Source organism: Neoarius graeffei, chromosome 5, assembly GCF_027579695.1.
Source record: "Neoarius graeffei isolate fNeoGra1 chromosome 5, fNeoGra1.pri, whole genome shotgun sequence".
Classification (NCBI taxonomy): Eukaryota; Metazoa; Chordata; class Actinopteri; order Siluriformes; family Ariidae; genus Neoarius; species Neoarius graeffei.
Genome location: NC_083573.1, coordinates 21,100,329 through 21,115,876, shown reverse-complemented (window position 1 = coordinate 21,115,876; position 15,548 = coordinate 21,100,329). Strand labels below are relative to the sequence as shown.

Genomic DNA, 15,548 nt, shown 5'->3' with positions numbered 1-15,548 from the left:
TCGCTCGAAACAGATATCTGGTGTTGGTCACCGATGGCTAAAAGTGTCTGGCGGGTGTACTGGATGTTCGCAGAACCAATGGTGCACAAACAAGCAAGAAAGAAATACAAAAACAAAAAAAAAAAAAGAGCACTGAAAAGGAGAGCCATAAGCCGCTGCAACCACACGCGCTGCCATCTTGCACTACAAGACACCAATTCTGAGATTATTAAACTTGGTTCTAGATTGCAACCAGCTTATTCTAAGATGTCTTATCAAGTAAAAATATCTGTCCATGCAGCAGGATAATTTCACTACTATTAAGTAATTTTCTCTTCAAATTCAGTTTTCAATTTTTTGCAGTGAAAGGTAAGAGCACTCCCCATAACCTGCGACACTTGCATCTAAGTGGTGGAGCTCATAATTCCTCACATTTGTGAAGCTTGGGGGCAAATAGCACCTTCTCATCCTTACATTAGACAAATTTGGGAGATCTTGTAACCATTGTTCCCATTGATATCTAAGCTTGTCTGAAAGTGGCTCATCCCAACCTGCTCTTTCTTGACCGAGCTGTCGCAGAATTTGCTTGCCACGGAGGATAAAGGGCGCTACGAACCCCAAAGGGTCCTAAATGGAAGCAACTGTTGCCAGCACCCCCCTTCTGGTCAGTGGGCATTCTTTAACAGTAACTCTAAACTGAAAATCATCCGAAAACACACACCATTGGACACCAAGAACTCTTTCCATAAGTGGCTCTCCAAGGTCCAGATCTCTAACACTTTGAGCACACTCCTCTTCTGGAATTGTTCTCAATACCTTATTGCTATTAGAGAGAAACTTATGCAGGTGAAGTTTGCCAGTGCCGCAGTGCTCTCTTGCTTCCTCAATAAGTCGAATTGCTTCTGTTTCAGAGGAAACACTTGCCAGCCCATCGTCAACATGGAAGTTTCTTTGAATAAACTTGATAGTATCTTGGTTAAACTTCCCCTGGCCTGCAGAGGCCAGATGTTGAAGACCAAAATTGGCACAGCCAGGTGAGGAAGCTGCTCCAAATAGATGGACCTTCATTCTAAACACGGTTGGTGGGGACTCCAAGTCACCATTCTCCCACCATAAGAACCTCAGGTAGTCTTGGTCTTCAGGTCTTACATGAAATTGATGAAACATTCATTCCACATCACGCATAATTGCAATTGGGCCCTTACGGAACCTACAAAGGACCCCCACCAAAGTATTAGTGAGCTCTGGTCCTGTGAGAAGATGATCATTTAAAGACGCATTCTGAAACTTTGCTGAACAGTCAAAGACAATATGGATTTTTCCTGGTTTTTGAGGATGATAAACCCCATGATGGGGTTTACCAAGCAGGAGAATTGTTAACTGTTCTGAATGGTCCTCATGTAAACAGGTAGGATGACGTCTGGAACAGGAATCACAAATCAACCGCCTCTTGCAGCTTCTTGACTGATGGCCCGGGTTCAAGCAGCCAAAACACAGATGCTCACACTGAATGAATTTGACTCTTAGCAACTGGTCGCTCAAGAAATCTGTAACACTTCTGGAGGCTGTGTGCCGTTTTCTTACAAAACATGCAAGTGACCCAGTTGTCATTAATGTTGGTGTTGAAGCTCTTAGCATCAACAGTTTGAGTTTTGGAAGCAGCTGAACTTTGATTCTTGGTTTTAGACTTCTCTGGCTCACCTGCCCATATAGCTTGGTGCGAGGTTGTTGGATTGCAAGCAATACATGGACAAGAATGTTACAAAATAACTGAAGTTTGGAAAACTTCCGTGCTCTAGTTGGTAAAGTGTAGCTCTTCTGTTCCATCTCTGGCTTAAACATTCAGGCAGCTTAACAACAAGTTTTTGATTCTCTACTGGATCATTGAGAACATGCAAATTCTTATTACGAGACATGGCACATTCACAATTGCGCAGGATGTCTACATATTGTCTTAGTGCAACACTATCTCTAGTGGCTATACAGGGCCAAGCATATAATTTATCTCAGAAGGCCTTAGCAATGACAAATGGCATCAAGCAGATTCTAAGCTGAACTGTATGAATCTTCCGACTCAAACAGGAAATGACCTTCTATGGCCTCTTTTGCTGTGCCCCCAACATATTTCTCAAGGAACAAAATCTTCTCTGTATCTGGAATATTCTTCCTCTCAATTAAGGTTTGAAAGGATGACTTCCAGTGATTGAACTTAAGTGGGTTACCGCAAAAAATGGTTGGTTCTGGAACTGGTAGCCTATTTGCTGATATACCCTCAGCCAAAACCTTGACAAGATCTTGAGTATCATCTGAGATGCCTCCCCTTGATGGCACATCTCTTAGTTGTAAGTCACACACAGGATCCGCTTGTTTAGCTACCTGCACAATCATGGGGGCATCAGACTTCTGAAATACGAGATCTTGGTCCATGTCAATATTGATTTCTTCATACACTTGCAGCTTTGCCTTAGCAGCGTTCAATTTCTTCAATCTTTCCAAACGATCCAGCTCTCGCCAAGTTTTCAACAGACTGTCTTCTGGCGGCACTCTCTTCTTGTTGCCTTTTCAACAGGGCGGCCTCTTGGTTTTGTCTTTTAATTTTTTGTTCAACTTCCTCTCGCTCTTCCTGGAGGCGCCGGGCTAATGCTGCCGCTTCCTGGTCTGGAACTATCTGCTTATCTTGAGCTTGAAGTGCTTCCAATTTCTCTTGCCTAAGCTCTTGTTCACTCATGATCTTAAGCACAGCATACTCTACAGCAGCTTGTTGTCTTTTTGCTAGTGACTCATTGGAACAAATGGAATTGGCTCCACAGCCCTTATTAACAGGAAGAGAGATACTAGAGGCTGAGGATGCAAATACAGAGCCAGCATCAGACCAAAGCAACTCTTCATCAGCTCCCTGAATCCGAGACTTAGCATTCTTTATCATAACCTTAGTAATTGAAGTGCTTTTATCTAATTTACAGCGCATGTCGTGAGTTGGAACATCAGCTTTCCTATAGACATAAATATCATTTGAGTTCAGCCAGCTCCTTTTCAATGCGAATTACATGTTCTTGAAGAATGTCGCTTGGATGGTTTTGCTCCACAGACTTTTTTACCACTTTAGTCAGAACCTTCCAACATTCATAGACACTGTTAAAATGGAGCAGCAGTGACTTTAACTCGTCCATGTGTAGATCTTTGCCCTTCTCTGTCAATTTATGTGATCTAACACTTCTACGAGGCTCATTTTGATGATGTTCCAATGCACTTGAATTGTTAATCTGCTGTTGCTCAACATCAGGCTCATTGGTCTCTTGTAGCTCAGCTAATTTCTCTGAATGCTGAGGCTCTATTAATGGCAGGTCTTTATCTTTACCACCTTGAGACATAGGCTACATCCACACGACAACGGCAACGAGATGTTATTTAAAAAAATATCGCGTCCAAATGGGCAACGATCAGTAAAATATCAGGTCCATATGGCAACGCAACGCTTGCTGAAAACAATGCAATACACATGCCACACCTCTAGGGGCGCTGTAAGACAGTCCCTTCGGAGACACCAGAACAATAGAAGAAGTAAGGACGCATGCGCATAAACTATTATGCGCGAGACTTCATATTAGCCACAAAGTCAGAAAAATCTGTTCGTAAAATTACATTATAATGACCAAATACAATGAAAAGTATTTTTCCAGTCTCACCTGTGAAAGGTAATCCCATGTGATCTCGTTTGGACGGTAAACCTGTTGGTACAGTTAAACGCAGCACATGAATGAGGCATCTTTATTCTCCGCTTTGACCCATCCAATATGGCGGCAAGGATGACGTATGATTCTATGCGGAAGGCGGCGTCTTTAATGGTCCGGAATAAATTGAATGCTACACGTTGATGGATTAATTTGTTCTTCTACGCCCTTTTTGAGGGATGTATTGTAGGACTTAAACCAACATCTGAAGAGGTGAGATCGCTCCTTTTTTTTCCCTATTTTTGCTGGCGGGATTGACTCTGCCCTACGGGCTATTCTCTCTCTCTCTCTCTCTCTCTCTCTCTCTCTCTCTCTCTCTCTCTCTCTCTCTCACACTTTGCACCATTACACAATAAATATTCACAGTGAAAATATTTTGTAAGCGCATTTCATGAACCAAGTTATAGGATTTGTTGACAACTCGCATCGAGTTCATTACACTTCTACCCGCCGTGAAGCACTCACAGTCATGTGGTTGTGACGTCATCGTAAACAAATCCGTTCTACTCATCCAGACAACTTCGCAACGGCAACGTTGCCAGATCTTTCCACTCTGGAACCCGTTCTCAAAAGATTGCGTTTTGGGGCACCCAAAACGCCGGTACCGTGTGGACGCCAGGCCGAAACGATAAACAATTGTATCGGGTTCACCTGAATCCGTTGCTGTGTGGACAGGGCCATAGTGGGTTACGTATTAGCTAAGCTAGGATACAAGCAATCAACGGGCAAATGACTGAACAGGCTCAGTTTAACGGTTTGGTTAAATCAGTCTTTCAAACAATTAATAGGCCTATGCTGAACTTAACTTGAAAAAGGCCCATGAAGCAATATAGGCCTAACAACAGCTTAAGCTACACACTAGGCCCATTTAAAATAGCCAGCATATCAACAAGACAATGTGAAACAAACTTAAAATTCAACAACCTGGTAACTTATTTTCAATTCAGTTGCATTTGTCCAAGCCCCCTTTTTTCAGTTTTAAATATCCTCCTTAAATGTGACCAGTAGGCTAATCACGATAAACCCACATTATAAGTGTTCATTAACTGTTCAAAGCCTTATTTCAAAGACAGTCTGAAGAAAAAAAAATAAAGCTAAATGGTGCTTATGTTTCATGCCGTTCGTCCACAATCGTTGAGAAGTAGGCCTATGTCCAACCTTATCTTTCATAGATCCAAATTCAGTCCATGCACAAAGTCACCCTCGACTCCAAATCACTGGCTTCTTCAGCAAAGGAAAAAAAACAAAACATGGCTTTAATCCAAGAAATTTGCTTCAATCCCGGGAACAACTTAAATTTGCCAACAAGCTGACAAATCTTCGCATTGCGGACAGGTAGCCATGGGCTGATGTTGACTTCAGCTTCGAGTTCGACTATCACTCCCCTCCAGGAAACACACAAAGCCAAAGTTCTTCCATTACTGATGGATTTATTTTCCTTCTTTAATTCATCTTTAATCCACCATCAAACTGTTTAAAAGCAATAACACAATAACTAGACAATTCAATTACACAATCAAAGCAATAAATCAAAGAAATAAAACATTATAAATACACACACACCTCGCTGGCTGCATACCAACTGAGAGGGAAATGAATCCAAAATAAGTAAGGATCACACAATAAAACTTTAAACTCAGTGGTGTACCGGCATAACCACGAGTCGGCTTCTCAAGCTCTCTCACTCAAGCGAAGTGTGCAACATTAAAAGCGTCTGTCTGAAACCTAACCCACATGACCTCACTTCCAATTAACTAATCAGCACGCAATGAGACAAAAAAACCCATAGAATTTAAACAGCTAAACCGAGGAATTTCAGTGCATAAAGGGAAAGGACACAAGCCTCAGCTGAACACCTGTGATCTTCAATCCCTGAGATGGCACTGCATCAAGAACTGTCATTCATCTATAGCTGATATAACCACATGGGCTCGGGATTGCTTTGGCAAACCTTTGTCAAGCTACAATACGGAGTTACACTGACAAATGCCAGTTAACACTTTACTGTGCAAAAAGGAGGCCTTATGTTAACTGTGTCTAGAAATGTTGTTGTCTTCTCTGGGCTTGGAGATATCTGGGATGGACCATCACACAGTGGAAACCTGTTTAGTGATCAGATGAATTGGTATTCCAGGTCTTTTTTGTAAGAAATGGACCCTATGTGCTCTGGACCAAAGATGAAAAGGATCGTCCAGATTGTTACCAGCATCAAGTTGAAAAGCCAGGGTCTGTCATGGTATGGGGTTGTGTCGGTGCCTTTGACAAAGATAACTTGCACTTCTGTGATGGAGCAATAATGCAGAAAAGTACAGAGAGATTTTGGAGCAACATATGCTGCCTTCAATATTACATATTTTCCAGTGATATTTCAACATGACAATGCTAAGTAACATTCTGCTCACATTAGAAAGACATAACTGTGGAAGAAGAGGGTGCCTGTCCCCTATAGAGGAGGTGTGGCGAATTTTGAAATGAAAAATATGAGAATCAAAATTGAAAAGTTTTTATTTTGAAAAAAAGAATAAAATTCATGAGGTAAAACATAAATTAATATGCTGTTGTATTGTTTTGAGTGCTTTGCAGGTCAAAGATTATTTACAAATGATCATTTTCAGTTTTAATTTCAATTTTAACATACCATCCCAACATTTTCTGATTTGTGGTTGTAGATGCAAAAGAGTTACTGTTAAAGAAAACACATTTATCATCTGTTTATATATCCGTTAAATTGGTGGACAGTAAGGGTCTTAACTGGGCAATTATTTAGTATGATACGTCTTTAGCTTCCCCATACAATATGTATTGGACATCGTCACAATATGTATTGGACATCGTCTCAATTTGTTTTCCACTCAAGCCATTTTCCAAATATGGAATTCCTCATATGTTAGAATGGAAGACAGAGAACGTTGTCTTCTTAGATCTTAAAAATGTATTACATCCATAACTCAAACGATTCATTCCTTGTAGTCTGACGCCAGGTGTTTCTAATTGTTTAGCATTGCAATTCCTTAAAAACATTGCTGTTTCCCTGGGAATGGTGTTAATTAATGATACTGATCAAAATGAATAAACCTCTCTATTGACAAGCTTAGTGTACTTGCATATCTTTCACTTAATGTATTAATAGCATGCTATTAAATAGAATGTAATAACGGTTCCCGCGGGGTCTAAAAAAGTCTAAAATTCAGAAAGTTAAATTTTAGGTCTAAAAAACACATATTTTCATCCCAGGTCTAAAATTTTATTTATCCAAGTCTAAAATTCTTACATCCTCTCAGTCCGTTCCTAGAAGTGCCTGCAAAACATTAATAAAAAATGTGCCGGTTGCGTTGTTGTCTGCCTGCTAAAAAACTTAAATCACCGATGATCGCGGCAAGTATGCAACGGTCCAGTTTGTCCACTATGCCTACCGTAGTTCTACCTTCTAAGTTCCCGCCGAGTTTATGCAGTTTGTGGCAGTCAGAGAAGGTTAGCGGTTGTGTTGGCAGTGCGATGAAGAGTGTGGATAGCGCGTCGAATAATAGTGAGTAAAGAGGTTCACATACTTTTGCCACTCACAGATATGTAATACTGGATCATTTTCCTCAATAAATAAATGACCAAGTATAATATTTTTGTCTCATTTGTTTAACTGGGTTCTCTTTATCTACTTTTTGGACTTATGTGAAAATCTGATGTTTTAGGTCATATTTATGCAGAAATATAGAATATTCTAAAGGGTTCACAAACTTTCAAGCACCGCCGTAAGTATGAAAAACGAGAGTGTTCTGCGAGCAATAGGCTGAAGCACACTATCACTAAATGGAGCTGTGTTGGGCTCGAACGGTTGGTTAAATAGCCGCTCACATTAGCACGGAGAGCTTTCACACTGTAGACCAAGGGTGCCCAATTTGGGGCCCGCGGGCCAAGTTTGGCCCATGTTCCGTTTTTTTTGGCCCGCCTCATTTTTCCCATCTGTGCCCGCCCGTCAGTGCCAGGTCTGTGCCAGCCGCTGGGAATTTCTGTCCCAACGGCTCCGAAGAGTTGCCTGCAGTTCACTTTCTGACCACAGTTTTATAAGGGGGGACAAGGGGGGCGCTGTTGAGTTGCTGGCTCTTCTGCCTGTCAGCAGGCTCATGACACAAGCGAGGACCAGAGGTTACAATGGAGCGCTGTGTTAGGCAGTGGCACACGGATAAAAGAAAATTCAAAAATAGTTGGCAAGATTTTTTTTTTTTCACGGAAATCGATTCCTCGGCAGTGTGCCTTATCTGTAGACAGAGTGGCAGTTTTGAAAGAATACAACATCCGTAGACATTATGAAACAAAACATTTACCTCAGTTTGCGAAATACAGTGGTGAAATAAGAAAGCAGAAGGCTAGCGAACTGTTAGCCAGGCTCAGTGCCCAACAATGCACGTTACTGCAGCCGTCATCTGCTCAAGAAAATGCAACTAAGGCCAGCTATAAGATCAGCGCAATGATAGCGAAATCTGGGAGATCTTTGTCATGTGGAGAGTTTGTTAAAAGTTGCCTGACTGTGGCTGCAGAGACTGTGTCCCCGAGCCAGACACGGGCCTTTTCGCAAATTAGTTTATCATGGAACACAGTTACCTGCCGCATCGAGGACATGGCTGAGGATCTCAGAGAACAAATCGTTGGTAAAGCATCCAGATTTACGGCCTTTTCTATTGCTTGCGATGAGAGCACCGACATATGTGACTATGCACAATTGATGGCATTTTTGCGCGGAGTCAGTGAGGATTTTGAAGTGACACAAGAACTGGCTGGCCTTGAGACACTTTCAGGTACAACATGAGGGAAATGTTGTGTTCTATATTGCTCAGTTCACATTGTCCAATTCCATACCTAATAATACTCAATCTAATTTCACATTCAGTCTAAAGTAAATTCTCTCTGGTTTCATAAGTTGGGCAATCCAGCTGGTTTTAAATGGCTTAAAAGGCACAGTGTTACAAGGGCATGTGTTATTGCTCAATTCACATTTTAGTTAATTTTTAAATAGAATTGTATATTTGGTTGTCCTGGACCTTATCCAACTGTTTTCAACTTGTTCAAGCTACCAAAGCACTTTTTGTAATATAGTCTGAAATGTTGCTTTCCTTTCAAATATGTTTCTACCTCTTAAAATAAGCCATGTGGATGTTCTGTCATCTTCTGAAAGGTAGGCCTACTATAAATATACAAAATGTGTTTAATTGCTTTAAACATTTACATTTGAGTTTAATGATCTTAGCCTATATAAAAATGACACGTTTCAGTAAAATGTAAGGTAACATAATGTGAACGTTCGTTTTTTTGGCCTGCGGCCCACCCACAGAATTAATTTTTGGCCCATTGTAGAGAAGAATTTGGGCACCCTTGCTGTAGACAATCTTAGCGTGCACATTACATGTCGTCAACGTTACCATGACAACATGGAGTGCATGAGTCCAGTCAGCGTATTCAGCTTTCTAACAGTGCTCTTTTTTTTTTTAAATATATTATTCTCTCCCCAATGGTGTGTCTTTCTTGGCTTTATTATTTAGTATTTATTAATTTTGCATTCATATTTTGCAATGATTTTACACCTCTGTCTCAAATGGCCCCTGTTTGCTCCGCTACTGCTTAAAAACCTGCTGTCTCCCTTGTATACCTCTCGCAAGGTATGACTTGATTTCATTGGTAAATCGCTGCCGCCTTGCGTGAGTTTGCTGTTTAACTGGAAGCAAGTGTGCTACGGGGCTACTACGTATGTTTTAACTATTAGTTTTAAAAGATGTGTATGCATTTTTACTGTTAATATGGTTGAAATGGTTGCTACAGCAAGTGGAGGTCTGCGATGCTGTGGTTTGCAGCATGGGGTTCACATGAGCAATCAAGAAAGTCATCATCTGACAACAGTGCATTATATAATAACGCTGTTTTATTACCAGAACACCACTAATCAAAAGTTTAAATGAGTTCTGTTGCAGTTAGGGGAAAAAAACAAACCCCTACAGACTGCATTTACTGCACAAATGCCCTTTATCACTCTATTGTCTTGTACTTTTGTTGCTATGTGACATAATGTATGTCACATATATAATGTATGTGACATAATGTATGTCACATATGTACTAATGTTGCCATATGAAATAAATAAGCACACAATCAGTTTGTATCCCTGATAGTCAGTTTACCAATACAAATGACTTTGTTTTGAGAATTGAACTCGATTGTCTTTTTTTGGGAAGGGCGGGGGTAGGGCAGGTTGTAATGCTTCGTGTTGGTCTAAAAAATTTTTCATAATGGTCTTAAAAAGTCTAAAAAAGGTCTAAAATTTAACTTACTGAATCCTGCAAGAACCCTGAATAACTGCATGACCCTGTATTTTGATTTTTGTCTGTGCAATACTGTGTTCACATTTAGGGCGCAAGATTGCCATAGATGCCTCCATGTGCATTTACCAGTTTCTGATCGCTGTTAGACAAGACGGCAATGTTTTACAGAATGAAGATGGTGAGACAACAAGGTATTATACAAGTGACACTGTTCCACAGTATTAAGTATGCACAACCTGCCTTATACATTTTGTGTAGAAAGTCCATCTTTTAACATAATTTATCACTCAAAAATGTATTTTTGACTTGGCTAAGATTAGATAAATGTATAGAAAATAGTTGAAAAGTCCACTTTTTTTGTCTTAAAGAGGGAAAAAAAAGAATAAACCTATAATGAATTGTAAAATCTTTTGGACATGTTACAAATAATTAAAATGGTAGCGATAGTTAGAAAGTGATTAAACATGCTGCTTGCTTTGTTGCAACCACTTTCAGTCTGTGTGATCAAGCATAATGAGGTAGAACCTGGAGTGTGAGTATATGTACAGAGTGCTGTAAGTACCTGGTGGTCCCTGTAAAACCCCATATATACATGCACTATAGTTTCTACCTGATGCAAGTGATTTGCAAAAGGAGTATATCCAAAATGTAATATGCAATTGTTGTGCCTTAGGATTATTTAAGCTATTGTATTGTTTAGGCTTGAAATAAGAAAAAAAATGTTCTTTTACATCAGTCTTTCTGCTTGACAGCCACCTCATGGGCATGTTCTACAGAACCATCCGAATGCTGGACAGTGGCATCAAGCCTGTATATGTGTTTGATGGGAAGCCCCCTCAGCTCAAGTCTGGAGAGGTAATAATAAATGGCAAGAAAGTCCTGTTCATTATCAAATTAGTAGTTTCATGAGACAATCCAAATTTACAGTGCATCTCAGGAAGATTTTTCATTATTTCCAACACTGGTCCATCAGTTAATAAAAAAGTTATATAAAACCAAATCAGAAAAAGTTGAGATGGTATGTTGAAATTGAACTCATTCTCATCTCATTATCTCTAGCCGCTTTATCCTTCTACAGGGTCGCAGGCAAGCTGGAGCCTATCCCAGCTGACTATGGGCGAAAGGCGGGGTACACCCTGGACAAGTCACCAGGTCATCACAGGGCTGACACATAGACACAGACAACCATTCACACTCACATTCACACCTACGGTCAATTTAGAGTCACCAGTTAACCTAACCTGCATGTCTTTGGACTGTGGGGGAAACCGGAGCACCCGGAGGAAACCCACGCGGACACGGGGAGAACATGCAAACTCCGCACAGAAAGGCCCTCGCTGGCCACGGGGCTCGAACCCGGACCTTCTTGCTGTGAGGCGACAGCGCTAACCACTACACCACCGTGCCGCCTGAAATTGAACTTAAAACTGAAAATGATTTGTAAGTAATATTTGACTTGTATTGCACTCAAAACAATACAACAGCACACAACTCATGAGATAAGTCAGGTTTCAAAAGAAACCTGGACACTGCAACCCTGCTATAACAAACTCCTTGGATGACGTCTGAAAAGTTCATAATATTGACCAAAATTGTCACACCAAACACTCATGTTATATGCAAAATCTGAGGTACATTCTCCTTCTCACGAATTTCTCCTTCCGAGTCACTATCGCAGTTCATTGACTGATTTAAAGGATCACGAATGGAGGCGATCATTTCTTCATCTGTGATGAAAATGACGGGGAGGTTACTGGTGTATCACTGTCAGTGTCCATCTACTGACTCGCTATGTTTCTATGGTGTCATCTTCACCATTCAGTTCATTTGTGTATCGCAAATCACTGATGTTATTAAGATGGGGGGGTATAAAAATGCTGCTGGTGCACTTTAACTAGGTGTTAAATTTAGTGGGATCAGCAGTCATTTAGTCTTTTCATCAATCCTTTGATCGCCATTCTCAATATTTGTTAATGATCAACACCTAATCGAGTCTCGTTAAGCCTTTGTTTTGTGGCATTAACATGTATTGATAACCTGATTATGGACTTGATTACTTATTGTTTGTCCCTGGTGGGAAGAGGCACCTGCCACATGGCTCAGTGTCATGTAAGCAGGTGAATGACGGATGTAATTGCAGGAAGGGTGTTTATTTACAAACAGGCAGGCAAACAGCTCAAAAATGAAAGACAAAGGCAGGGTTGTGAAACGGGCAGTGGCCAAGCGTGGGACAAACAGAATGGCGGAGGCAAAGACAAAAGGCAGAGTCCAAATAGACAAAATAAGAAAGTCAATACCAGAAAGGCAATACAAGGCTTGATAATGTGAGACACTAGGTACAGTGTGTATACTTCACCAAGTCTGTGTGTTTAGAGAGCGTTCATAAGTGCGTGCTGTGATTGTGCTCTAATCCAGAGCAGGTGCATAGTAACTCGTCCTAATGGTACTGTGTGTGCATTGTAATCTGTAGCCTGTGCTTTGAGTGCCAGCATGCACAGAGCTTTCCCCGGAAAAAAAATATCAGAGCGATGCTATTCCTGCAGAGTCCAACCCATAAGGGCCGGCTGCTAGAGGGGCATGCTCCCCCGGAAAATTTTGAAATTAGAGACTTTAAATGGTGCATTTTGGTGGCATCTAGGGCTGATTTAGGCACGATTAAACATTTATTAAATTTGCTGTTTTTTACCTTGTCAAATATATAAAGGGCAAAATTAAATTTGAAATGAAAACACTGTCAAGTCAGAGAAATATTTAATTTTATTGCACAACAAATAATGCATAAGATTGAACAAAATGGCATGCCTCTTCATTTTCCATTTCCAGGATGCCAGGAACAGAAAATGGCACGCCTCTTCATTTTCCATTTTCAGGATACCAGGAACAGAATTGAGGTCAAATCACGCAACAGCGCCATCTATCAACCAACACCTAGAACGTGGTTTTAATGTATGGTTGTGAATGGCAGTCAGTGCATGCAGTGAAACCCTTTATTTTCACTTCTGGGTTGAGTACCAGGATTGTCTAGGCCTATATATACTCAGCAAAAATAAAAACTTGACACTCATTATTTTTCAAATAGTGTTTAGAAACTTTTCTTGAAAGAGTTCTTGTTGTGATTATGGTTAAATGCATTGTCAAGGGCATTACGTCACACATTCATTCTACTGGTCGGGCCTACGTAGCACGTGCGAGAGCACTGCACACTAAAATCACGTTTCCACGTGACACAAGTGACGTGACCTATTGATACACGTGCAATTGATCTCACGGTAGCAGAGTAGAGTGTCATCTCAGAAAAACAAGGTTTTATGGTTAATTATTCGTTAATTTGCAATGCCACGACTGTCAAACATTCAGCATGAACGTGCCATTGGCATGCTGAATACGGGAACATCCGTCACTGACGTTGCGAGGGTTATGGGATGCAGTCCACAGACCATCCATAATTTCCAGACACGTCTCCATCAAACTGGTGCCACAGCCGACCGTAAGGAACCCTCCACAGAACTTGCAGGAGCTTGGTGCCATGTTGGTACAAATATGGCGGCGCATTCCCCAAGCTGTGTTCAGACGCATCATCCAATCCTTGAGGAGACGTTGTATCGCAGTTGTGAACGCCCATGGAGGACACACCCGATATTGACATGATTTCATTAAAGGTGGGGTATGAGATTTGGGAATAACGGTTCCCGCAAGCCATATTTTGAAAAGAAACACGCCCGCCCTCGCCATGCTCCCACCCCCCGCGTCTCCACCCCTCCTCCCCCTTATAAAGCCTGAGAAAATCAGCCTTTATAATGGGTGTCTATTGCGTTACACACCAGTGGAGAGTGTAGAGAGCTTGGAAAAATAGCTCAAACTTTCTCATTTAAACTGTGTTTTCAGCCCCAATTTTCACTCCACACACACAATTTTCTCAAAAGTAGTAGCCACACTTGTCCTGATTCATACAATGTGTCTACCTACACGATAGGACTTGCGGTTTTTGAATGAGAAGCCTGAAAGTGAGGAGAGCACAGCCGCCCAGCCCCATAGACTTCCATTATAAAACTTGGCAGAAAAGTCACTCGTATTTAACTCGCTCTAGTGACCTCATTTTTTACACTACAGACAAAAAAATTACATCAGTGCGTTCAGGAGATCCTTGTGGCGCTCACTGTGAAAGAATTTTGTGAATATCTCCTTCCGTTTTCGTGTAAATCCCCGTTGTTTGGAGGGAGCGCACTGAGAGAATCCTGCGCTCTGTGTGACTCTCACACACACACAGAAGGGAGGGGCTGCTCGTGGGCTTCAGTCTGATTGATGTGTCAGTATCCAATCATTTTGAGGTGGTACCTCAATATGATTGGATGGCGTTTTTCCTTTATTTTACACTGTAGACTGGATTAAAATATTTCGTTTTTGGGTCAAACCTTCTATTGTACTGCTTGCAACATGGGTGTGAGGAGCTTTTCAAGCAATATGGTAAAAAATACTCCTGAAAAAAATCTCATACTCCACCTTTAAGTTGTGACTCTCAGTTTTTGATCATGGACATTGTCGCATTTCCGGTGGAACCGATTCCATGACAAACATGATCTGTATGCTATAGCATCTTTAATGACAAGATAATTGAATACAATCGTTATTTCAAACCTATTTTCCAAAATGTTCAAATTATTGACTTTGAAACGAGTGTAAAGTTTTTATTTTTGTTGAGTATATTACAATATCTTCCTATTTCTATAGTCATTACTCATTTTCAGAGGGCAATAGGAGACATTTAGGTGTGGAAAGTACTCTTCATTTTTCAATTTATGGTATTGATTTTTGTGTGCGCACGCGCAAGTGACAGCTTGACACTGACGTTGTGGAGCGCCACCTATCTGTGCTTTGGAGAAAGTCCTGGTGCATGAACATGACAGAGTGGGGTGGGGATCTGTGTGCCCCCCCCCCCAAAAAAAAAAAAGGCAGGGGAAGCATTTACCATTTTGTAATGTTGCCATTCCTTCTCGCAACACTTAAAATATGTTTAGGGACTGAAGACACCATGTGATGAAGCGTTTCAGGTGTTATTTTGTCCCATTTTTTTTGCAAACAGGTCTTAAGGTGTGCAACAGTATGGGGTTGTCGTCATTTTTTTGTTCAAAATTCACACGTTCTCTATTGGGGACAGGTACCCTCTTCTTCCACAGTTATGTCTTTTTGTAATGTGTGCAGAATGTGGTTTTGCATTGTCTTGTTGAAATATCCCTGGAAAAGATGTTGTTTTGAAGGCAACATATGCTGCTCCAAAATCTCAATGTACTTTTCTGCATTAATGCTGCCATCATAGAAGTGTAAGTTACCTTAGCCAAGGGCACTGACATAAACCCATACCATGACAGACCCTGGCTTTTGGACTTGTTGCTGGTAACAGTCTGGATGGTCCTTTTCATCTTTGGTCTGGCGCTTAAAAACGGTCTAGGATACTGATTCATCTGACCACTGTGGATTATAACTCTGTATTGTAGCTTGACAAAGGTTTGCCAAAGTAATCCTGAGCTCATGTAGT

The 15,548-nt window shown here is 41.0% G+C and overlaps 1 protein-coding gene across 5 annotated transcripts in view; it reads left to right on the top strand.

Annotated features, from left to right (window-relative positions):
* Positions 1 to 15,548, top strand: part of fen1 (flap structure-specific endonuclease 1) — a 113,571-nt gene that overhangs the window by 59,247 nt on the left and 38,776 nt on the right. For all 5 annotated transcript variants that reach the window (XM_060921425.1, XM_060921421.1, XM_060921423.1 and 2 more), the window contains 2 exons: positions 10,104 to 10,206; positions 10,768 to 10,870. In XM_060921425.1, the coding sequence (XP_060777408.1) occupies positions 10,104 to 10,206; positions 10,768 to 10,870 (206 nt within the window). The remainder of the gene's footprint in view (positions 1 to 10,103; positions 10,207 to 10,767; positions 10,871 to 15,548) is intronic.